The following is a 26067-nucleotide window of genomic DNA, read 5'->3' as shown; positions in this document are numbered from 1 at the left end:
ATGTTCATTGCAGCTCTATTTACAATAGCCAGGACATGGAAGCCACCTAAGTGTCCATCGACAGGTGAATGGATAAAGAAGATGTGGCACATATATACAATGGAATATTACTCAGTGATAAAAAGAAATGAAACTGAGTTATTTGTAGTGAGGTGGATGGACCTAGAGGCTGTCCTACAGAGTGAAGTAAGTTAGAAAGGGAAAAACAAATACTCTATGCTAACACATATATATGGAATCTAAAAAATAAAAAAAAATGGTTCTGATAAACCTAGGACAGGACAGGAAAAAAGACACAGACATAGAGAATGGACTTGAGGACACGGGGAGGGGGAAGGGTAAGCTGGGACGAAGTGAGAGAGTGGCATGGACATATATACACTACTCAATGTAAAATAGATAGCTAGTGGGAAGCAGCCGCATCGCACAGGGAGATCAGCTGGTGCTTTGTGACTACCTAGAGGGGTGGGATAAGGAGGGTGGGAGGGAGACACAAGAGGGAGGAGATATGGGGATGTATGTATACATATAGCTGATTCACTTTGTTTTACAGCAGAAACTAACACAACATTGTACAGTAATTATACTCCAATAAAGATGTTAAAAAAAAAAAGAAAGAATTTCTTTCTATTGGCCCATATGCCGTCCACATATATGGAAGCAAAGTCAGTGCCCAAGTGCAGAGGAGCTGAACACTCAGAGCTTCAGAGCAAGTGAGCGGTTTTTCCAATCACTGTCAAAAAGTCATCTTCAGCCAAGGCACATGGTGCTTTGTCAAATATATCTTTGGTAATGGCTATGTCAGATTATTCCCAAACATCTTCAAAAAGTGGTGGGTACTGTAGGGCTGGTGTCTTACTCTTAGATAAAGTAAGTTCTTTTCAGTGCTTCAGCTAACTCTTCTTTCCATTTAGGAGAGATGGCTCTCATTCCTGTAGTAAGAATAGATATGTCTACAGTGCCAGTCTGGGGATTAGTAGCTGACTGCTTACAGCCTCTCTGTGGAGGTCTGTATCTTTGCTTCAACTTTATTTGAATATCATACTTTAGCATGGGCTTCTGCTAAGCCATTTTAACGATTCCAGCTTTGGAGGGTATGCAGAAACCATTCCTCCTCTACTTGAGCTTTGGTGACAGCCTGGCTGGCTTCCTGACTCAACCTAGGCGTCCAGTGCTGTGACAGCGTAGTCCTTCAGCACTGCCGTGTCCATGAACTCCTCTTTCACATGCTCCCTGCTCGAGCGGTACACAGCCACGAGGTGGTGAGCCAGATGCCTGCCACAGGTTTCATCCTTAGGTCTAGCGTGAGGAAGAGGGAACCGAACCTGGGTAATAAGGTGTGACGTCGCTGGATATTTTCAAAGGTGGTATTTTTTAGCGTTACACTAAGACTCAATAGAATTTGCTGCTGTCAGGATACATGTGCATGCATTGAGCTTGCAAATAACCCCAGCCATTGTGGTAAGGAGAGTTAGCTGTTCCCTGGCTTCAAGCAACACTGATCTTGTACTTCGATTCATCTTTTCAAGTATCAGTACAGCAGATGCCACTGTCACTAAGGATACGGGCCTGGTCTGTAGGACCAGCCGCCTCCTTTTGGGGTCTTTCACATATACGGTTAGGCTGACTGCACTGAAGCCCTTCCCAGGTGCATATTGGTCCCAGGGTACCAGGTTGTATACACATTGCAAGAGCTGGGACTTGCTGGTCCCAGGGTCACTGCACAGCAGGATGTTGATCTCAGCATGAAATCTGCCTTTTCCTGTTTGACTAAAATCCTTCCCTGTTCCCCAGAAAAGCTGAAGCAAGTTTCCCTTCTTGAAATCTTCCTATTCTTAAGTGCTTAGACCTGAGGCTGAAGCAAGTCTCTCATAAATGTCTGGTTTTCTGGAAAGTTTCCTAAGTAATTCCACGTGCTTCTCTGAAAAAAAAGTTTCTGTTTTGCTTCTTCATCTCCTTTGTGAAGACGTTTTGCATCCATTTTCTGATAATGAATGACGTCAATGAGGGTTTTGTGGACAGACTTCACATTACTCACCCTTGGGCCGATTCAATAGGAACAGCTGGATAAATGCCTGTGATATTCACTCTGTCCCCAAGATGAATCTTGTCAACAGTGTCATTGTGAGCAAAAGGATGACAGCATGAGGCATCTGCCCTGCTGGCATATTTTCAGGAGACTCTTGGAGTTGGATCATCTGTTTGTCAGAGAACGAGACAAGCAGTCGTGGGTCAGCACCGCACTGTGGGTGGTATGGCAGCATGCCCACACTCAGGCTCCGTGCTCTGACAAGGTCCATCTCCACTAGGACAGCACACCTGGCACTGGAAGAAGGCCCCGTGCATCTCTGGAATCAGCTGGGACATCCTGATCATCATCACTTTGATGGTGATGAGCTGACTGATTCAGGTCTTCTGGATTCAGGTTTCTCATATTCTTCATCTCCAATACATGGAATGGTCCTACTTGTATCTGATGTTCTAAGATTCAGTCAGGTAACTGTCAAAGATCTCATCGAGAGTCATATTAAAAGTCAGGATAACTTCCAGTGGGAAGCACATGAACTGTCTATTCAGATTTTTGTCAAATGATTTTATGTGTTCACAGTTTACATTTAAAAATGGCTTCCCAATAATATTAGTTTTTCCAAGTAACTGCATGTACGGAGGCTCAGCGATATCTATGGCAATATTTTCTTCTTCTTTAGCCAGAGAGTCAATAAAATCTCTGCAAATTTGTTTTGCAGGTTTCCATATTGACATCTGTTCTTCAAATCGGAAGTTTTTGGCCTAGAAACCGCTCACTGGCCACTATATCTTCTATTGCTGGCCCATAGTGGAAATCCACCTGCAGACCATTTTGTGCAGAACCCAGGTCAGGCCTCTGCCTCGTGGGTGTTCCCCTAACAGCGCTGCTTGGAGTTTTCTCTATCCAAGAGCTGAGAGTGCCACATGTCAGTGGTGAATTGACAACAAAATCAAGAGGAATCACTGAAGAAGGCATCACAGGAGAGCTGGGTAATAATGTGTCCTGTGCAGCAGGGCTCTGCAGGTCAGCTCCAGGCTTGGTCAGCAGCATCTGCAGCTTTCCCGTAGAGGTAGAATCCTGGCCTCATCATCTCTGACATGGAGATGATCTGGCTTTCTCACTTCCAACAGGGGAAGTTGGCCGCCTCCAAAGCCTACAGGGCTCCAGGTGCACCTGGCAGCTTGTGCTCCCAGATGCCCCAAGAAAAAAATTTTAAAGGTTTAAAAAAATATAATGTATTACAATGAAGTGATGACAATTTTTTGAAGATGATACCAATATCTACTTGAAAAACACAAGGGAATAAACTACAAAGAAAGAAGTAAGAATCTGGAGTTTAGTAACAAAAGTTGATCAGGTCAGTCACAAAATATATCAAACACCAATAACTTCCTCATGTACCTACAATGACTAGTTTAAACATCTAGTGGAACCATATCCTATTCATGGTAGTGTGCACAAACACATGCATACACGCACAGATGCGCATACTCAAAACCCTACAAAATTTCAGGAATAAATACAATGAAAACATGTATGAAGAATACTCTAAATCTTTTCTGAGGGTTATAAAAAGATAACTATATAGATAGATCCCATGTCCATTCATGGACATTAATTCTTTGTGCTCCTTGCATTAGTACATAGGCTTTGTAAAGTGTATAGGGCATGCTCAGAACATAGGCATGCAGTGGTTACTTGAATGTAATTAAGAATTTTATCACTAGAATATTCACATTGTAATAAAGAGCTTGACGTCATTTGTGATGTCTGGCTGCTGACTTCTTTTTAAGCTTTGCTTTTCTTTTCTTACTTGGCTCCACATACGGACAGGCTGATTAAGAAAGCCCATCCTGCACCTCCTTCTTTAACACCCCTGGGAAATTTAAACCTCAAAAATCTCCAGCCTACATAAATGGGAACTTTTCTTAGCCCCATCCCTAACCACTGCAAATGCCCAGCCCATTCACAGTGCTTTGCTCAAGCCAGCCTGTGTCTGCATGGGCCCACTCTGCTTTCCCCAGGAGTCCCTGTGTGAGTAGTAAACTTTTTCTCAAATTCTCTTGTTTTGTGAAGTGTCATCAGTCTGGACATCCAAATGGGATAACCAAGACACTCAGATGAGGCAAAGTAATATGACTGGAAAAGCTTAACTCCATTTTTAAGGGCAATTTGAAATGTGAGAAAAAAATAATGAAATAGAACATTTGCAATCAAACATATCATTCAAACATTGTCTCTAGATACACAGAATGGATATATTCCTTTAAAAAGTGCCACCGGGTTGAAAGTTTACAGGAGAAAAATATGCAAATATTCTCCCAAAACAAAATTTCATAATTATCTTATGAAATCATTGTTTAGATTATAAATTTAACATTTTACATATTGAATTACTCCATAAGAAATACCTATATATTATAGCGTCTCTCTTTCCCTCCTACTGATACTTTCACTAAATAAGTATCTCCTAAGCAACCTCCCAAACAATTATTCTGTCTTTGTGAGACAGCTTCTGAAGAATGAATATATTCAGGTTCCTGCATCCTAGACAAACCATGAATTAATAAATTGGCAGGATCAGAACCATGTTCAACAATCTCCCTTGGATTCATACCTGCCAACTCTCTACATAGATAGCGCTGGGGGATTTTGGCAACACCTTGAGCTTAGATTTGACTTGCTCATTTTTCAGTTGAAAAATCCTCCTCTGCCAATATATTCAATTTAATTCTCAAGCACTTCTGTTGATAAGAGCCTAAATTCTCATTAAAGTGATTCTTCTGCAAAGAGGATACAGTACCAAGAGGAAGATTCAGGCTTTTCTCTATTTGAAACATTTTTCCCTCTACTTCCTGGGTTTTGTACATCTAGCTCCCTTTTAATGTTAATTTTTAGATTTTTCTCTAGCATTTCTAAATACTTCATATTTCATTTGACTAGCTATTTCTCTATTTCAGGAGAAAAAGGCAAACACATGCAGAAAGAAAAAGGATGCATAAAATGAAGAATATGAACTTCCAAATGGCTGTCTCCTTTGTGTAAAGGGTACAGGAGAAATTTGTTTGTTTTATTAATCATTTCATTTTAAATCCAAGAAGCTGTGTGAGACAAATGGAAAATGCCAGCAAGGATGACATGACAAAGAGGCTAATAAACTACAGGATGCTTATACCTTTGAGAGGAGCTAAACAACATTATGGGAATGGAGCAGGTAGCTGAGCCAAAGCAGGTCACAGCCAGGCTAAATACCACATTGAAAGTGAAGAAGAAGAATGCCATCAAGTACCCCAAATAGTTCACAAATGCTGTAAAATATTAACTGTTTATGAATATTTTTGTTGTAAGGTAAATTAAAGATCATCACATCCGATGTCTTACCATGCATCATCTAACTGAAAAACACCTAGGTCTAGTGTTTATTTTTTTTAGTGGATGGTGTAGTTTAAAGAAAAAAAATAAATAACTTTTTGTATTTTGTGACAGGTACCAAAATAATTTGAGCATCTCTGACCCTAATGATATAATGAAAGTGCATTAAAATATTTCAACAACTAATTTTTTACCTGCATAAAATTTCCTTATAAATAAATAAGGGCTCCCTGTTTCATAGATGTATATGATTTTCTGACCTTGATTTTTTAAATATTTCATTTACCCATTACAGTGTTTTGTGCTTTGAATAGGCAGCAACATTAGTGAAAAAAAATCTTACTAAAAGATATCTCATCAAACAATGACTTATTGTTCCTCCTTGCATAAAAATTAGGAAGAATGAGGGCTTCCCTGGTGGTGCAGTGGTTGAGAGTCCGCCTGCCGATGCAGGGAACACGGGTTCGTGCCCCGGTCTGGGAAGATCCCACATGCCACGGAGCGGCTGGGCCCGTGAGCCATGGCCGCTGAGCCTGCGCGTCCGGAGCCTGTGCTCCGCAATGGGAGAGGCCACAACAGTGAGAGGCCCGCGTACCGCAAAAAAAAAAAAAAAAAATTAGGAAGAATGAAATGCTAGTCAGACTTGTGGTTGCCAAGGGGGAGGGGGTGTGGTGGAGGGATGGATTGGGAGTTTGGGATTAGCAGATGCAAACTATTATATATAGGATGGATAAACAATAAGATGCTATTGTTTAGCACAGGGAACTATATTCAATATCCTGTGATAAACCATAATGGAAAAGAATATTAAAAAAGAATGTGTATATGTGTATAAGAGTCACCTTGCTGTACAGCAGAGACTGGCACAGTACTGTAAATCAACTATACTTCATTAAAAAAATAAAATTAACAACAACAAAAAAAACCACTAATGGATGAATAAAAAAAAAAAAAAAAGAAATGCTAGTCAGAAATTACCTTCTTGATGGTCTCCAGCATGGAACGCCCTCCCTGCCAGGGCTTGGAGTTCTTTCTGATACATGACAAACTAGCCATACTGTGCCACTTTCGGTCCTCCAGCTTCTTATGAAAAGCATTAGCAAGCAGAAGCACCGTGTCATATATGTAAAGGTTTGAAATCTGAAAAGACATTAGACAGTAATCATTAGAATCATTGATGCCAACCATCAAGAACAAGGAGAAAATCATCAGCTCAGTTGCTTCCATTCATAGATAGTTGGTTTACTGGGTTATTATTAAGCAGAAGGTTTCTTTTTTCATTTCCTGGGCAATTTTGTTATTGAGAATGAAGTCTTGTCTGATTGTATGCTCCAATTGCTTTTTCAGCTTGTTTAGTTGTGAAAGAGAAGATAAAAAAGAGAAGTTTCGACAGAGCCAAGGCTGTTAGTGTCAGATCTTAGAAAATCAGTAGTCCTTATTTCTTTCTGAGGAGGTAAGGATCTAAGGGCTTAAGACTGGAAGGGCAAACTGAACAATACGTTTTCTGAATATGTCAAGTTTTTGCATTCTGGTTATTCAGATGGAGAAATACCAACTTGATCTTACATAGAAGATGAGTGTCATAGGTGCAAAAAAAAAAGGAAGCAGACACCTGCCTGTACGTTTGTGCCTCTGGAGATAAAGTAATGAAAAAAGTGAGAGGAAACAGCACCATTCATAAACATTACAATGATCAAGGGTCTATACAAAATTATATACATGTGCATTGCAATTAATTAACATGACAAATATCATAAGCTATTCACTGTGAATGTGTGTTTACATTAACTCTTTCTTCTAATGTAATCATGTTATCTTCCCTCTATATAGATTTAAAATGAATTATACACATGTTAGATAAGCTGTATTGCACTCTTACACTTAAGTCTTGCCAGAACCAGTATCCTCACTGTTAATTACCGATGGTATTTATTTTTCAAATAAATTAGAAAAAATATTTTAAAAATACAGACACCAAGAAATATCCAAGGTTAAATGGATAAATGGATAAATCCAAGGTTAAAAAGAAAGGAAGTGATGACATTCTCTGAGCTTTCTATTACCCCTTCTTTTACTGCTTTCTCAGGCAAGTACCTATTCTCTTTTGAGGCTCATGTTCATTTCTATGCCACACGTTACAGCCCCTTTCTGCCAGCATCTACTGACCTCTTGGTCACTCTTTATTCATGACTCCTCCCTCACAGGGGTCCCAAACTGCCTCCTTATATTTAAAGAAGGTCACTTCAATTTCTACACAGATGACCTTCACTTCTACTCTGGCTGTGACCAACAAAAATGACTATTTACTGGACCCAAATGAACAACTCCTCTGACATCTTAAACTCCAGTATCCCACCAGTCGACCAATCATTTTTCTCTACCTACTGTTACTACACTTATTTTCTGACTTCACTGACCATGAGCACCAACCTCTTCTACATGCCAACCTTTCAATATCTGACACCTCCTTTGTCTTGCCCTGAAACATCCTCTTTCCTTCAGCTGTTTATCATCTGGTATTATTTCTAGGCTGCTCATCATCTCCGCATTCTTCCTCTGTCCTTCTCTTATTTTTCAATGTTTCTGTCGAAAGTTTAGTACCCAGAACTAACACATTATTGCAGATGTGAGCTGACTAGGAGAAAGTAGCGTAAGACGCTATCTCTCTTGATCTTAGCAAAATGCTTCTGACATAGAGACCGAGATTACATTAGAGTGGCTTGGAGCAAATACAACTTCTGCTACACTCAAGTCAAGTTTGCCTCCGTCTTAACAGCCTTAAACTGTCAAACCAGTTCTCATCCATCTAGACTGTCTGTAATCGACTTTGAACCTATACTTTTTCTCTGTCATATTTCAATTTTTAGGCATATTACTCAGTGAATATTAACAACTTGAATCTTGATGATGTAACACAATGTAAGTTTTCTCTCTTAGCTTTCTGTCATTTACAAATCTGATAGGCATACTTTATTCATTTTCATTTGTGTAGTTATAAACATTTTGAAAATATTAGGTCCAAGGGCAGACTCTTTGGGTGACCACAGAGAATTCCTTGCACTTCAAGAGTAGAATATTTATCAGCATGGTTTGAATATTCCTCTAGTTCCATACTTCTCAAATTGAGGTAAGAGAAGCTCTGGTGAAAAGCTATAGGTATTAAAGATACTCAAAGCTACAGAATACATCTGGGGCATGTTCTACGCTTATCAATTTTGCTTATCAATTTGGAGAGAAAACAAAGTAATTTAACTGATAAATTATTTGAAATATTACTTTTAATTTCAAAGAAACTCATATGTTTTATAACTTTTAAAGATAATAATGAAACTTTAATACATTTTGAACTTTTAAAAAAATCTGAAGCCAGAGTGTTTACCATCTTCTGTTCTTAGGAGGCTTTGGTGAAAATGTTTGAATGATATCAACTCATTTAGACTTTTTAATGTCTTCCCATAAGGATTTCATAAGAAAATTTGTCAAACACTGCATTAAAATCAATATACAATAAATAGATTTATGACATTCTCCCAATCTAAAAAAAATATTAAGTAGGACTTAGTGTGGCAGTGCCTGCTCTTAAGGAAGTCTTATTATCTTATTTGAAGTTCCCCAAACCATATATTTAATAATATATTCTACAATTTATCCAAATATTAATTTTAGTGTGTTGAACTCTGGTTGTCAGGTCTTCTTTCCTTCCTTTTGAAAATTGGGACAATTACCAATGTCTTGTACTTGGGTTCTCTTCTCAAGTACTTCTCTAGTATTTCTAAATTGCAATATTGTGATCATATCTACTGGTTTATTTACTGCTCTGAGCAATTATTTCTCAGGCCTCATTTTAGAGGAGCAAAGGCATACTCTAACCATCTCCAAACCCCTGCTCCTTCTAAACCAGTGGCTTACTTTTCTTTTAATGACTTTAATCTTTGCAATTTGAGGACTTTTTTTCCTAGGTGGAGAAAACAGAAGCAAAAGGATTTGAATATTTCTATTTTCCCTCCATTGGCAGCCAAGCTAACATTAGTTTCACCAAGCAGTAAATGGTTCACTTCCTTCTTGCTTCATATATTGCTAAAAACTCTGTTTCTAGCTAAAAGGTATCTTTAACATTTATTTTGCAACTTCAGCTAATACTGGATTTTAGTCTTTCTGCACTAATTTAAAGATTGAGGAAACGTTTTTTGTTCTTTCTAAATCTTACTCCCCTTTCTACATATACTGAAATATGTAACAGCCTGGAGATCTCTACATGGGCTCACTGTACCCTCTTCTCCTCTGTTGTAGTGATTATTGTGATTTTATAGCTAGGTTTCTATTTTTAGAGCTGACTTGAATCATATTTTCATAGCTTTTTTCTTAGTTTGTTTTTTAACTGTACTCTGCTGATAAGATAAAAGTCTGTCTGCGATCATTTTTATCTGCACTGTTTTTATGGACTCCAAGTTGAGAGGGCTGCTTTTCCTAGGGAACCTGGTCGGCGGGGGACGTGGGCTTCAAATTTTTAATAAGTACTTTTCTTGTTGTCTCCTTTAACTTCAGTGAGATAAAATATGCACCAAGGCAAGCCTCTATATCAAATGCTCTGCTTTTAGTGGGACATTTTAAATTCAAGAGCCCTACATTTAGACACTTCATTATATAAATCTTCACATATAAAAGTTTCTGTCAGTTTTCCTTTTATATATTAAACATTTAGTCAAATTCTATTAAATATACTAGGGATATTAAATGTAATACATGCACAAAGAAAAAGTAATCATCCTGTTTTCTTCTATCTGTGGGTTTGAGGGGAGTATGATGAAGGTATAGGGAAGGAGGAGCAGTGCTTCCAGTACGTCCTTAATTCATCAGATAGATCTGGGAATATAAAGATAAATAAAATATTTTTTCCCTGATTTCAAGGAATTCATTAATTGAATCAGAAGGATTGTGCTGTTAGGCGAATGTGCTTTAAAATACTATACAGTGGGCTTCCCTGGTGGCGCAGTGGTTGCGAGTCCACCTGCCAATGCAGGGGACACGGGTTCGTGCCCCGGTCCGGGAAGATCCCACATGCCGCGGAGCAGCTGGGCCCGTGAGCCATGGCCGCTGAGCCTGCGCGTCCGGAGCCTGTGCTCCGCAACGGGAGAGGCCCGCGTACCGCAAAAAAAAAAAAAATAATAAAATAAAATAAAATAAAATACTATACAGTGACTTTCTGCTTTCCCAATCTGTACATTTCCTACTACCTATTTTGACAGGAACAGCCTTTAATATCTCATGATTTTCTAAATCAAAGTTCTTTTGTGTTTTTCTCTATTTAAAATTCTATCATTTCCACATGAATTATATTCATGACCAATTAATATGAAAAGATGGGCCACTGGAAGTATGAAACTTAAACCTTGTTTAGGCTTGAGTAACTTAGTTTGACCCCTGACTTCTTATCAATTACATTCAAATTCACAAATATTTACAAAGGTGCAAAGCACCATGGTAGATATGATGGGGGAAAGAAAAATAGACAAGTAGTTAATGTGATTTTATGGTGCCTGGTTCTGGAGAGAACCTATTCTAAAAGAGCTTAAAATTTAGTAGGAAAGTTCTATGGGCAATGATCCCAGAGCCAGCTGCCTGGTAAATACACATGGCTCATTACAATGGTAATAAGTATGAAGAAATGGTTAGATAAATGGTAATTTATCTAAAAAAATTCAAAGCTGACTAAAAATAGGGAAGCTGTGGAGTTAACTTTCAAACAAAGAAGTAGTTTTGCCAAGTCGACTTATTTATCCAGTATTATTGGGAATGAACTAGTTCTCCTAGGATTATTTTCCCAACCTTTTCAAACTAAACATCTCTAAGTACTAAAATATTTTTGATATTAAACATTTTGAAGGAATAGGTTTCTAAAATATATTATTTTTTAACCTATGAAATTGATCATGACTTTAATCTTTGTTGATATCTCAGGGATACCGTTTAAAAATTAACTAATATACTAGCAACGTACTACAGTGGTACTCTTAGGAACTGCTTTATGATATAGAGTTGCTTTACAGGGAAAGTCCTGCTTTGATAGGATATCTGAATTAGTGTATCTGTTTGATTTCTCTTTTCCTGTCTCCTGCCTAGCTAGAGTGCTTCTTATGCAGCCCATTCTTGTTGATGTGCCTGCCTTTGTTAAAACTCCATCAGATTGACATATTGAGAACTCCAGTGCAAAGAGAAATAAAACAAAAAAATCCGATAGGATTTTCCTTAAGAAAAAGAAATAGGCTCCAGGTGAGTATTAAAAGGGCATTCTTATGAGTAAGCTTCAGGGACTTGGGGTTCTTTATTTTGCTGCTCAGAGATTGTATTCATCTACTTTCAAATTCTTTATTGTATTCTGAATAGCAAAGGTTTCAGCTATATCCCCTCTGAGTTGGATATAACTTTATAACACTACAGCATTTTTTGGATTTCTAAATTTTTTTTGAAGTTCATCCAATCGGAAATTAATCTTAAAAAAAGAATAAACTTCTATATCCTTGTTATTCCAGAAAAGGCAGGCAAATTTATTAGCTTAATAATTTGGAGTTTGGCATTAAGGAGTATCAATCACGAATTCACCATGAGAAATGCTATCAATTTACTTGCTGAAAAGAAAAAAAACCTTTACTTATTATATTTTTATTAAACAAGTAGATATTTTGCTGTAATGAGGTCAAAATGATCAAAAATAGATTCTTAGCACTCTCCCCATCAGACTTATGAAATTTCTGGAAGAGGAGAATAGTTCAGAAAATGGAAATGTGTACAATTCTGAGTGCAATGCCACTGGAAAAGCTCTCTCTACAACTGCCCAACAAAACATCCTTGAAGGAATATCCAGGGACTTAGAATATACCTCCATATTCTGAGCAAATGGATCCTTTGGATCACACAACGTTGAAGATATTCGATGGTTGCCACGGAAACATCGCTGACTTATATTCTGGGGGACTGGAAATGTCTGACGAATGATGGTTAACCTTCCAATTGACCTTCTTACAAGTTCCTGTACGTCCACATCATTTATTTCCTATAAGATAAGAAATGGAAGAATTAGAAATGCTTTAATACAGTAACAGAAACACAAAACTATTAATGAGTTGTTATCTGGAAATGCTAAGAGATTCCGTTACTGTAATACATTTGCATAATGCTTAGCCCACATCCAAATGAAAGCAACAACACATGTTCATTAAAATAATCAACTCATTTGTAGTTGCTGTCTGTGCTTTAAATTATATGCATTTATGTATATAATTAATTAATACCTAAATAATTTCAAATGGAGCAACTGACTGAAACACATTTTATTAATAATAAGTTTATAATATGTTGAACACTTCAGAAAAATATGTGTTGTCTAAACATGGGAAAACGTCGCAAATAACTTGCACTTACACTTAATTATTACACTTAATTATTCACTAATGGACTTCAAGGTACTTTGACGATTAGGAAGATAGTTATAATGTAAGAATAATATATATTGTTCTTAGCAATGAAAAATGAGGTTCTTAAATAAGACAAGTAGAGAGAGAATGAGGTGATATTATTTAAGACTTTTCCCAATTACTTCTTAGAACTACTGGTGTTAACTCATACATTTCTCTTAGTAAAGAATAGATAAAACAAAGTGCTCACTAACTGCTGAATGGATAAGTTAGTATGTAATTGTGTTCTTAACATAAAGATGAAAAATTCTGTTGATTAATGCAGTGTGAACTCCAGTGATTTTTATCCAAATTAATGCTAGTTTGTATATAAGCATTTGCCGAACTCAAAGAGAAGCATTTTCTACTTCTTTCTCCCTGCCACCTCCTAATTCCAGACTTAAATTTAAAGATTTGACTCAATCATGGGTGTAAAAGTAATAAAAATAACATAATATTTTCATAATATACATCTGTTCTAATTGAACATTATTCTAATTGGAATTAGAATAGGATTGATCAGAATAAATTTTAGTTTTAATGTAGTCTTTACTTAGGTAGTTTGTGCTCCATGGTGTCCATTTGGAACCTTTTAAACCAATGAAGCCTTTGTAATTAACATATTATTGGTTTCAACAGATTCTTATGGCATCGGAAGTAAAAAATTTGACATATGATACATTTTGGAATACAGTGAGCATTTCTCAGTTTTGTTTCAAAGAATTATTACAGAATAATGAAAGAGAAAAAGATGATTTACAAGTGTAAATTTTCTTCTTTCCTTACTACGCTAGTCACATATTATTCTTTCTTATAGCATATATTAGCTTTAAAATTCATCTTTTATTTATGATCTTTATGAAATATAGATTTCTCTAAAAATAAAATAACACCTGCCATCAGCTATATCCAGTGTAATATCCTGGATTTCCAGTCGATTAATCCTTAATGCACCATAAAAAATTATTTTTCTCAGTTTAAAATGCCATCTTTTTCTTTAGTGTGTGTCATTTCACTGGCCCCCAAAATTTCTGTCTGGCAAAAAGCAGGTCACTTTTTAAGTCTCTGTAATCTACTCACAAAATAAAATTAAACGGTGTCTGTCAACTTCATTTTAAGCCTGAAATTTTACTAGAAAACTTTCAAAATTAATTATTATTGCTATTCAATGTCTTTACATTTTTAAAAATTTCTTATTGTGCAGATGGGAATTTTCATTTAAAAAGACAGTGAAAAATTCTACCACTCTTCGCATAATATTGACTAAGTTGTGTTATATACATGGTCTTTTTTTCTTTAGCAGTACTAAGATTTATCAACATTTTGTCAAACAGCACCATTTCTACATGCTCCACCCATGGTGAACTACAAATCAGCACATTAGAATAAAAACTTACATTTATTAAGACCCTACTATATTTTGGGCAAAATACTAAGTACTTAACCTGTTATCTCATTTTCTGCTAAAAGCTACATTCTGATTCAGATACTGTCATTCTCACTTATAAATAAGGAACCAAGGAGATTCCAAGCTCTTCATTCAAAATACCCTTTATTCATAGTATGAATTTATAAATGTCATCAAAAGAGACACTCTCTGAAGTAATTACACAAGAAATCCATTTTTCCTTACAGGAATTATTTAGATTAATATGCATAAGTGATAGGAATTAAAACTGTAAAGATATATTATTCCAGCATTTAATAGTCTGATGATTCTATAAGAAATGATAAAGTCATCTATCATGAACCAAAGTTTTTAAGAGGACTATTTTTAAACCCACAAAAGAGGATGGTTACCTTTTACAGGTTCTAAAAGCTGAAGTTCACAGGTGTCTTAGCGACTAAGCTATATTTGAGAAAATGTCAATTTGAATTGAATATATTTTGCCTATTATTATTTGGGGAAGGGAAAAGAAAGTAATATTCTGGGAGGAAAGAATCTGCCATTCTGAATGAAGCTAACAGACAGTCTGTCTCAAAAAATTCACTTGCAGTTTTAGTTTTGACACCTGATCTCAAAAATAGTTTGATAGTGATATGAAAACTTCATCAGACAGCTATTTTATATTTAAAGAACTTTACTTCTGCATTCCAAAAGGTGCATTTCAAGAGTGACAGATACAATGTTATATAAACACTGGAAGCCAAGTGAATATTTAATCTATTAAGAGATACTTTTAAATGAAACATAAATCTGTAAGTAAACTGCTTTTATTAAAATATGAAACTATTGTATAATCTTTTGGAATCTACATTATTCTAATGTGCTGAATATTTAAAATGTTAAGATATCTGATTTTTTAAAATAATCATATGAAGAACCAGTTCAGTACATACTCTACTAAGCCCCCTGTACTACCCAAATATGTTACTCTTTAGAAAGATACAGAAATTTCCCGAGTTTGAAAGAATTTAAAGAAGGTAAATTATAAAAATAAGTTGTCCTTTTTGTATTCTTGATTTGAATGAGTACATTTATGAAATAAGAATATTGCAATTAAAAATGAACAAATATGTTTTAGTATACCTAATTTTTCTCAATGTTTCTTCATTAAGAGCAAGGCATACAGTCTTTTACCCCCAAAATAATTTACATGGATAATCAAAAATGATTAAGAATCAAATCAATATATCCGAGGAAAGATTCTTATCACTTTACTGTGATAGTTTAATGTAGGGCAAACTCTGAACTGTGTAAGAGCCAAGGAAGAGGAAAGCGAAAATATCTGATAGGGATACAACTCCGCCAGAAACAGCCACTTCCCAGAACAAATCTTTTAGGAGAATTGGATTGCTCCTGAATCCTTGTAGGATATCAGCTTTAGGCTTAAGTTAATAGAATTCTAGGGAAGGAAAGACTCTCAAAATCTATTAGGTTGGATGCCAATCTATATTATATAAACTATTTCAGAGAAGGGACCCCCCTTCCTCCTTTTCCCATTCTTTTATCTCTTAACATTGAATGAAGTTCTCGGCTCATAGGAGGTATTCATTAAAGGTTGATAAATGAAAAACTGAATGAATGGCAAGATTTCACCAAAACGTCTTCTAAAGATAGATACCTGAAACTTTAAGGATAGACTTTGGGGTGCTTTAATAACTTTAGCCATTCTAAATAAAGCAGATTTTAGTAATGATATTAAGCAGTGTACTATGTGGTATGATTTGAAAAGATTATGCTTATTGCTGTTTTTGCATTGCTGTTATGTTTACATTCTTCATGCTTTAGCAAAGATGATCCTTTAATGCTTCCATAAGGTTTAATATTAACATGAAATAATTACACATATATTATGAAATATGGAACAAAACCAACTGTAGACTAGAGCAGCAGGAAGGGGTGCAGAATGGCAGCTTTCTGCTTGACAGATTAGTAGTGAGCAGTTCAATTAGTCACTAAACTAAAAAAATAAAAAAATATTCATTATACACATAGGCTTTTCAAATCTCAGCAACAACCCCCTTCTCCTTAACTGCAGAACTAAGCAGTCATTAGCAGAGAAGAGTAGCTTAAACTATTTAAATAAGAATTCAGGATGCCAAAGGTCAGGTTCGGTATCATCAGGGAATAGAAGGGTGACTATAGCATTATGTTTCTTGCTGCTCTGAACAGTGTATCTATCTTCCTACCTGAATTTCTAACTTTTGTAAAACTTAAATAAAGTGCTAGACCATCTCCTTCAGGACCCTGAAGGGATGACAGTACTTATATGGAAAGGCTGTTCAGTGCTGGATCGACTGATTGCAGGGAGAAGATAAATACCATTACCAACCACTAACATATGATTGATTACACCATATGAACTAGCATAGCCTCTCATTATTATAGCACACTTAATGCAAGCGAAAAAAATATATTGTTTTCAAGTTTTGACATCAATTTGTATGATGATGCACAATGCCAACTTTGATTTATAGTTTCTCTCTGAGAAACTACTGGTGCAATAAGATTAAATAAATGTTTGCAACCCATTTTAAAATTAGCAACAAAATAGTAGCTACACAAACCAAACTAGTGAGATTCATGATTTCCATGTTCAATCAAAATGGGCCTTGGCATGTTGTTGGGTTTTGTTGTTGTCATTGCTCCTTTTAGAGTTTATTATCTGCCTAGCATATTCGAGAAATCCATGTTTCTTATTTTACAGAAACTCAGGTAAACTGTGATTCATCCATTATAAACAGGCCTGTAAATGAAATAAAGGTAGCAAGACTCAAGTTTCCTGAGGTATATTTCAGAGAGAATGAGGCGGCTGAATAGAATCATGTAGAAGTAAGAGTGCTAACCACAGATACGTGGACAGATGGTTTTTCTTAGGGATGAAAATACAGAAAATATGCTTGATCTCTGAGTTTTAACCCAGTTTAGAAAAAAATAATAGTAACCAATATAAACAGTGTGGGCTGTGAACGTAAGATTTTTCAAAGGCTAAGTGGTATTGACCTGCCCCACCTAAAATTACAGCTTTGCTCAAGGACTAGCAAGGAGGGCTGTGGGTAAAAAAGAGATAAGGGGTTCAGTAATGGTAAAGGTGAAGTTATAGTTATGACAGTTTACAGTAGGAAACTAAAGTGTGAAGGAGGAGAAAAGAACTGAGTTTTTCTATACTGTGTTCTATAATTCTAACATTTTTGAGTTATTTGCCAGTTAGGCTGCTTTGTTTGTATGGATGTTTTAATTTTTTTTGTAATATAGTGGCCCATATTATGGAACACTCATTTAAAGACATCATTTGCCTTCCTAATATTTTATGAAATAAAATTTAATGGGAAGTTCAACAAAATGAGTTGTAATGTTTATGGAAGATATAGTAAAATGGAAGCTATTATTGTTTCCATGATCTACATCATCAATGAAATACATACTAATCAGTCAAACTTCCTCTTTATGATAGGAAGGAGCGATTTCTTGCACAGCACAAATTGACAAATAAGCAGGAGACAGATGGACACTGGTGCTCTGGGAAGCCCTCTCTACCTCGGTTCACACTTTTAACATTCAAGTATAGCTTTAGAAGTTAAGCTGAATATGGAAAAAGAAAATTAATTCAGGGGTCCCTTCTTCAATCTTACCAAAGACTAGAAAGGAATGGGCATTTCCATTTATCAATTATAAGTATTAATTGGTTTGATTAATCCATGTCTCTAAGGAGGCAAGAGGTCACTTTTTCCCCCTAGTCATCAATATTGACATCAACAAGTAAAATGGCTCCAGTTTGTTTTATATAAGAAAATCTGTGTGGTCTCTTCCCCATCAGAAGGTGGGTGTGAGATAAAAACAAGGAATTAGGAAGATTCTCTATTTCAAAAAATAGTAATCTAGAAAATAATAAGCTAAAGACAAAAAGTAATAGTGAATGGCTCCTATAAGATTGAAATTCAGGGCTTCCCTGGTGGCGCAGTGGTTGGGAGTCCGCCTGCCGATGCAGGGGACGCGGGTTCGTACCCCGGTCCAGGAAGATCCCACATGCCGCGGAGCGGCTGGGCCCATGAGCCATGGCTGCTGAGACTGTGCGTCCAGAGCCTGTGCTCCGCAACGGGAGAGGCCACGGCAGTGAGAGGCCCATGTACCACAAAAAAAAAAAAAAAAAAAAAGATTGAAATTCAGATAGCAGAAATTTCAAAAATATAACCTGTAAGGAAAATTATTAAAAAAAGAAAACAAAGCAACAACAACCAAAGCTTTAGACTAGAAAAGACTTGTTTTAAATCCCATTATCACCTCTTCATGGTTGTGTAGTATTTTACAAACTGCTTAATTTATTTGAACCTCAGATTCTTTGCAGAAAAATAGAGAAGAAATTACCTAATTTGAAAAGTTATTATGAAGGTTTGTTAAGTTTCCCTTTTCCCGTTACTCTGTCCTGATGTTTAGTCATTTTAGGTTGACTTAAAAACTTCATTGAAAAGTAGATCTCACATATACACATTATCTGTCAGGATCTCAGAAAAACACAGCTTAATTTGACATAAGAAATACACTGACAAATCATATAGACCTAAAGTTTGTCAGACTGAAAACAGACTTGTAAGATGTTTCCAGTGACTTTAAACTGAACTAAAAAGAACCATCAAGGGAGCTAAAATTCCATCAATGAAGTGTGGTGTAGGAGAAACAACTTGAAACTAAGAATCATTTTTAGTTTTCTGTGTAAGGAGAGGCAAGTCATATACCCTCTATGGACCCCATTCCCTCAACACTTCATAATACTATTTAGTATTCAACAAAATAATATGTGAGAAAGTGATCTGTGAAATTTAATGTGCTCTGATCATTATTGCAGTACCATTTATTGAGTGTCATTTGTCAGGCACCGTGTTAAGAGCATTAGATAATATTTCACTTACTTTTCATTATGAACTTGTAAGGTAGAAGTTATTATACATACCGTACAAACAAAATAAAACCTGAGGCACAGGATGATTATATTATATATCCATAGTAACACAGCTAACCAATTTCATAGCCAGGATTGAACCTATCTTGCTGACTGCAAAACCAGAATTCTTGCCCCAAATGCTACTTTGTTCCTGAGACAAAACTTATTATTCTATAATTCAATATTTGTTATCTGTTGATAAATAACACATTATTTTTATTCATAAGTAATAGATATGTTGAATACTAGATCTTGTTGATCTCATTATTTGTCCCAGACTGATCTGCTCATTGCCCTTTCCAACTCTGACTGGCAGGTGACAATGGAACAACTTATTTCACTAAGCTCTCATGTTGCAATACTGTACTTTTAATCTTATGCACTGTCCTTACAGAAAAAAACCAAAAAGACAAAAAAAAACTTTCACAAGGAATTTGACAAGTTGGTGAATTGTAAAACAGTTATATTTCTTTATGAAAAGGAAAACAATCTTCTCTTGTTTATTCATATTCATGTGCTGAACTATTTAATCCACTTGTAAGAGTGTGGGGTACAAAAGTTCTAGAAACAACAGTAAAACACAAATGGAACACAAGCCCTCCACTGGGAGGAATTCACTTTGCTTACAAAGAAGAACTGTACTTTTTATAAAGATGATCTCCTGATGTAGGCAGTGTGTGCCAACGGAAAAGACTGAAAGATATTCAGTGGGGAAGACGTTTTCCATTTATTTTATTCATACAAAGCCCTTTATAATTTTCAAAAACTCCTTATTCTATTTTTACTTAACAGCATTCATTCAGTAAGCTGAAAGTATACTTTGTGTTCTGTTTTCTGTTAGAAATTCAAGGCCGTAGGAAATGCTGTGACTATACATATGAAAACAGGACCCAGAGTTGACAGTAAGGTTTAGTTGGCTTTACCTCATTTATAATGATCCAGTGACAGTCAAAAGCAACCAAATTCGTCTCCACAACCTGGAATAGAAAACAAGCCAGCCACCAGTCAGCATTAATTGTGAAAAACAAATCAAACTAAATAGATATACTTGGCAAATGGCAAAAATGTATCACAGGTTTGAAAGGTCTTTGTTACTCAATTGAAGATGGAAAACCGTTATAGTAAAACATGGTAGAAGCATTTGTGTTCATCTTGTAAGTGCACTGTAGACTTTCTAACTAGGTTTGAAAGTATAATTAATTAAAACCCCAGAAAAACAAAGGTTTCAACTGAAAAATAATATAAATAATAATGTTTAGTGATTCAACCGAGAGTGGAGTTTCAAACACATTTCCTAGTCCAAATAAACTTTGATGAACTTTTATAATCTTCCTAATAAATATCTAAGTACATATCCCTCCATAATCTGGCTCTAACTTAACATTCTTATCTGCTGCTTCCCTGTGTATACATCTGTCATTGTCTTAACAAAGTAAAATGCTCTATGTTCTGAAAAGTTTTGTGTATGTGTTATTGAATTCTATTGTGTATTCGAAGGAGATCCAGTCATAAAATTATCTGAATGTAAAGACTAAAAGTAATGGACATCATATTAGCACAAGTTATAGGTGGGTAATTTCAGTAGTTTTGCTAATACTATGAACAGAAAGAAAACTTATGCAAAAGAAAAATAAACTATATATAGGTAGCAATCCTGACTGAATAACCTTGGATAAATTGATTCTAAATGATCCTTTGCTTAGGCCAAAAAAGGCAACCCTTGTACAGGTGTATGTCTGCGTGTGTGTGTGTATGTGTGTGTACAGAGGTAGCTTTTGTATCAAAGTTTCCATTCTATCCAATTTTATCGTACATATTCTAAGACATGTTCTTATGATTCATGTCATGGAACATATAGATATATGTTAGGTTAGACTGTTTTATAAGAGATTACTGTGTTATTTTCAGCAATAATACCAAAAGCTTGAGTTTAATGTGAAGATGCTTTCTAAAAACTAGCAAGGAATTGTTATAAAGTGTGAATGACTTTTGGGCGTTAGTCTTTGTCCTACTGAAAGACGCATTGAATCACGAGAAACACAATAGGAAATACATCTGTGTGATTCAATACTTTCTCAAAGTATATACTTATTTGCAGAATATTTTTGAAAATTTTGGTATAAATTTTATACTATTTCCATATACATCAAATAGATTCTTATGACCTTACTAAGGTGCATAGATAACATATTATCATAGAAAAGTGAGGACACGTTATCTATTTTTAAGACATACAATTATTATCTATTTCTTTTATATACATGCATGTTCAAATTTTAGATGAAACAATGTAGAAAATATGACCCATGGCAGTTTTCAGTTTTAGCTAAAAAAAAATCACTTTAAACCAGTAATGGCATCCCTTATTTCTAATTTTATAATTATTTTTCTTTAATAATCTTAGATAAACCATCAGTAATTTATTAGCAATAAAAAGCATTAAAAACAAAATGGGACCTCCATAAGAATTTAAAGGAATACAAACTGGAGACTCAGATATAAGGAAAATAGTTCTGTGGATAAAAAAGAAAGAAATATATATATATGGGGGAAAAAACATATGACTGAAATATGGAAATAGGAAGAATTCAGAGAAAAGAGAAATGAAAGCTAAGATATAGGCTGAAAGTACTTCTGAAGCAATATTAGCAGTAGAGTGAAGAGACGACTAAATTTAGCTTAAATTGTCCCCATTTAGATAATCTGTACCATGTGGCAAGATTAAGCAAAATTTAGCCTATGAGAATTCTGCATCAACCTGTAGAACTTTTTAAGTGAAAAGCTGCTTTGTGCAACAGCATTTATGAAATAAGTGGAAGTTAAGAGTTACAATAGTAACACTGATCATTTGTCTAGACCATAAAATTTATTCATCTTTCACACTCTCTGCCTTGAAATAAACTCTCAGGCAAAAGCATGAAACAGTATATAGGTGTAGGCTCAATCTTGTGTTTCAGCAAAGGAGAAAGGTAAATATTTCTTCTGAGGCCATGATTCTACTAACTATACCACCCTCCTTTGCTTAGGGTTGGCAGGGAAACAATCTCTTACTCTTCCCTTGGGTTTTACTCACGAATACTAAAATATGGGTTTCCCTGGTTGCGCAGTGGTTAAGAATCCGCCTGCCAATACAGGGGACACGTGTTCGAGCCCTGGGCCGGGAAGATCTCACATGCCACGGGGCGACTAAGCCCATGCGCCACAGCTACTGAGCCTGCGCTCTAGAGCCCATGCGCCACAGCTACTGAGCCTGCGCTCCAGAGCCCACGTGTCACAACTACTTAAGCCCGAGTGCCTAGAGCCCGTGCTCCACAACAAGAGAAGCCACCGCAATGAGAAGCCCGCGCACTGCAATGAAGAGTAGCCCCCGCTCGCCGCAACTAGAGAAGCCCGTGCGCAGCAACGCAGACCTAACACAGCCAAAAATAAATAAATAAATTAATCAATTTAAAAAAACTAAAATATAAGACACTTTGCAGTACACATTTGAGAAGAGGGGAAAATATGAGCAATTACTACAGATACAGAAATAAATCATTTATCACAGTAGCTCAAGTTCATGGAGCAGACCCCACTCCCCTACTCCCTGATGTGGTACTGCGCTAACACTGCAATAAACCCCTGTTATGTTCAGACATTGCATTTTGGGTTTACTGATTAGAGTAACTTAGCCTATCTCTTTATTGCAATACATTTTTACTAATCTTAGCTAGGCACCTTCTTCTAACCTTAATAAATTTTAATAAACATACTTATTAGAGTAATTTTTTTTTTTTTTTTTTTTTTTTTTTTGCGGTACACAGGCCCCTCACTGTTGTGGCCTCTCCCATCGCGGAGCACAGGCTCCGGAAGTGCAGGCTCAGCAGCCAAGGCTCACGGGCCCAGCTGCTCCGTGGCATGTGGGATCTTCCCAGACCGGGGTACGAACCCGTGTCCCCTGCATCGGCAGGCGGACTCTCAACCATTGTGCCACCAGGGAAGCGCTAGAGTAATTTTAAATTCTGTGATTTTATAAAAGCATGATTTCAAAACTGTGCAATGTTTGCTGGCCTCTTCATAAATACTGAATGCTCAGGACTTTTTTATGAGCCCATTTTTCTTTGGCGAAGGAAAACAAGTTACATCAGAAAAGTACTTAACAATGAAAAAGTAGTATTGTCCCTTTAATTATATAACAAAATATATATGTCTACACAACTAAAATCTATGTATTACAGCAACACCATGTTATAAAGAAGCTTTGAAACTTTTTTATTGCTATGTTGTACACAGAAAGTTAATGCTTCCACTACCTGTCTCAGGAGCTGTCCACTAAGAGAGGAATATAATTTCCTTAGGTTTAGGTTAATATCTTCATGCACAACAAGTGATCTGGCATGACATCTCTGACTTTTTATAATCGAATGTTATTAAAAGTGAGCAATGTAAAAAGCCACTAATTAAAAAGGTATCTGATACCTGTAATGGAAGGAGTATTTAGTAAGGGACATAAAAAGATGATGGGGACTTCAATAGCCTAGACCTTGGAAACCTAGTATATATCTATTTACATTAGGTGTATATTTATATATATTGTATTGATATCTATATATAATCTACTACTATATCTATACTGGTATGTAACATATATGTATATATCCAGAGAAGTAAAATTTACAGTAGAGTTAAAAGAAAGGTAAAAAGGAGTGATAATATTGTTTATGCTTTTCTCATCTAATCAAATGGAGCTAACATGTGGTGAACATTCTTAGGAAAGACATATTTAAAAAGAAATTCTCAGTATTTGTGTAGATAACAAATGTCAAACAACTATCCTAAATCTGAAATCAATTCATCTGATAATTTTTAAATTTTTATTAATATTAATCACTTCCATTTGATATACTTTAGCCTAAGTAATGTTATATCAAACTAATTGCATTACCAGCTTGAAGGACTGAATTACGTTTGGATAAAGGATTAAGAAGCAATTGTAAGACATCCTAGAATATTTTAAGCCTCATACTTATCTTCAGTTGTACTAGAACTCAAACAGGGAAAATTGTTTTTTTCTTGTCTTCCTTACCTAAGTAGCACATCTCCTATGTCAACATTAAACATATTTGAAGTCAATGAAAAAGATTAAGCAATTTGATTGAAATATTTCCTTTTTTTCCCAATGGCAACCTATTTTATATCTAAGTCCATCACTGTTACAGTTGTTTGGTCTCACTCTGCGGATTCTTATAAGTGTCTAGCAAGTTAGTACATCCTAATTGTACTATTTAACCCAAAATTTCAAAAAAAGTTTTTGACAGCTATGAAATAATGATGGTCCTAAAAAATAATGTATATTTTATTACCATTATAATAATAAGCACCGCTCAAAAGATCACATTATGCTTGGGCTATCAAAAGAAAGTGGCAGGTCAGTAAGAAAAAACTAACCAATGAGGACTCTAGTAGGTTTGGTTACAAAATAACAGGAAGAAAGGAAGCATGGATTTTTCTTGGTCATCTGTTTCTCTCCCCTCTTGCCCCATGCTTTTCTCTTGTCACTACACATGTAGAAGGAGCTTGGTGCATATTCATATAGGGTTGCTACCACATCAATCTATACTAACATAATTATAACAAATGAGACTACCCTACCCCCCAAGAAGCTGAGCTTACTTTAAGAGAACTGAACAAAAAGGGGGGAAAAACAAAATCAAGTCCTGTCAGGAAGACAAGTGATGAGTAAGGACAGACCATCTGTCACTGGCAGGAACTTTAGAACTTCTGAATCTTTAGAAAAGCCCGACAATTTATCACCATGTCTTCCATCATCCGTTCTCAGATCTTGAGATGTGCTAAATATAAGACAATCTGAAGCAAAGAAACTGCCAGAGCGTGTATCTCACCGATAATAAATGTGGAACAGTTCCTACGAGCACAGAGGACAATTTAATTGACTCAACAATAACAGCAGCATGCTGTTTTTCACTCAACCTTGTCACTTAACTAAATTAAGCTCACTCCCTTTGCAGGATATACTACATATTACACATTTATGAAAGGGTTCCTGTGCTCTGCACATCTGCAGCAGCAAAGATATCAGGTGTTTGCTTCCTATCCCTGCCCGTTCCAAATCACCAAGTGGAATCCACTGATTCAGTGGCCTGCCTGGGAAAAGACAACACAGTTATTTGGAGCAAGTGGCTGGAGAAATACTAAAAAGCTACTCCTTTCCTGGCTCCTCAACTACTGCAGTACTATAGCTTATATCAGCATTTCTGGAACTGTATTCTGTGGAACACTATTTCCACTAAACTTTGTAAGCATTCAAAAGCCAAATAGATCTAGAAATGCCAAGTTAAGCTAAGTTAAATAGATGTCATTACTGCATTAATCCTCAAAGCATTTAACAGGTTAATATCAACACTGAAATGTAATTAATATAAAAATCATATTAATGCATAATATTGTTTCATATATTATTATTTTGAGCATGAGTTCAGACTTATGAGCTCTAAAGTCAGAGAGTTTTCTCTATTTTCTTACAGTGTGACTTTGAACAAATTACCAGTTCTGTAAGCCTCAGTTTCCTAATTTGTCACTAGGGTTAATAATAGTGCCCATGTGACAGAATCGTGACAAAGATTAAATGTAATAATAGCACATAGTAAACTCTCAATAAATACCAACTCATCATATTTTAATGAATGTGCTTTATGGATCTCCAAGGTAAGATATTTGAAATTTAGCATATTCCAAATGATTTTGACCATAGAAACCATTTTTCCCACTACAGATCTCATGGCGTTAGTACTTTTGTGTTGAAGTAGACCAGAATCAATGCTACTTAGCTACA

The 26067-nt window shown here is 35.8% G+C and overlaps 1 protein-coding gene and 1 pseudogene across 4 annotated transcripts in view; both read right to left on the bottom strand.

The window, feature by feature from the left end:
• GRID2 (glutamate ionotropic receptor delta type subunit 2) overlaps positions 1–26067 on the bottom strand; it is a gene marked incomplete at its 3' end in the record, with an annotated part of 1358095 nt that overhangs the window by 518231 nt on the left and 813797 nt on the right. For all 3 annotated transcript variants that reach the window (XM_081252684.1, XM_081252683.1, XM_081252685.1), the window contains 3 exons: positions 20159–20212; positions 12279–12452; positions 6380–6541 (listed from right to left, as the gene is read on the bottom strand). In XM_081252684.1, the coding sequence (XP_081108810.1) occupies positions 6380–6541; positions 12279–12452; positions 20159–20212 (390 nt within the window). The remainder of the gene's footprint in view (positions 1–6379; positions 6542–12278; positions 12453–20158; positions 20213–26067) is intronic.
• On the bottom strand, positions 705–3881 carry LOC308620263 (DNA replication licensing factor MCM4-like; annotated as a pseudogene). The gene is made up of 2 exons: positions 3843–3881; positions 705–3106 (listed from the first exon to the last, which is right to left on the bottom strand). The product of its transcript is annotated as a DNA replication licensing factor MCM4-like (transcript).

The sequence above is a fragment of the Mesoplodon bidens genome (genome assembly GCF_964165515.1).
Source record: "Mesoplodon bidens genome assembly, chromosome: 1".
NCBI lineage: Eukaryota > Metazoa > Chordata > Mammalia > Artiodactyla > Ziphiidae > Mesoplodon > Mesoplodon bidens.
This window is presented reverse-complemented; position numbering and strand designations above follow the sequence as displayed.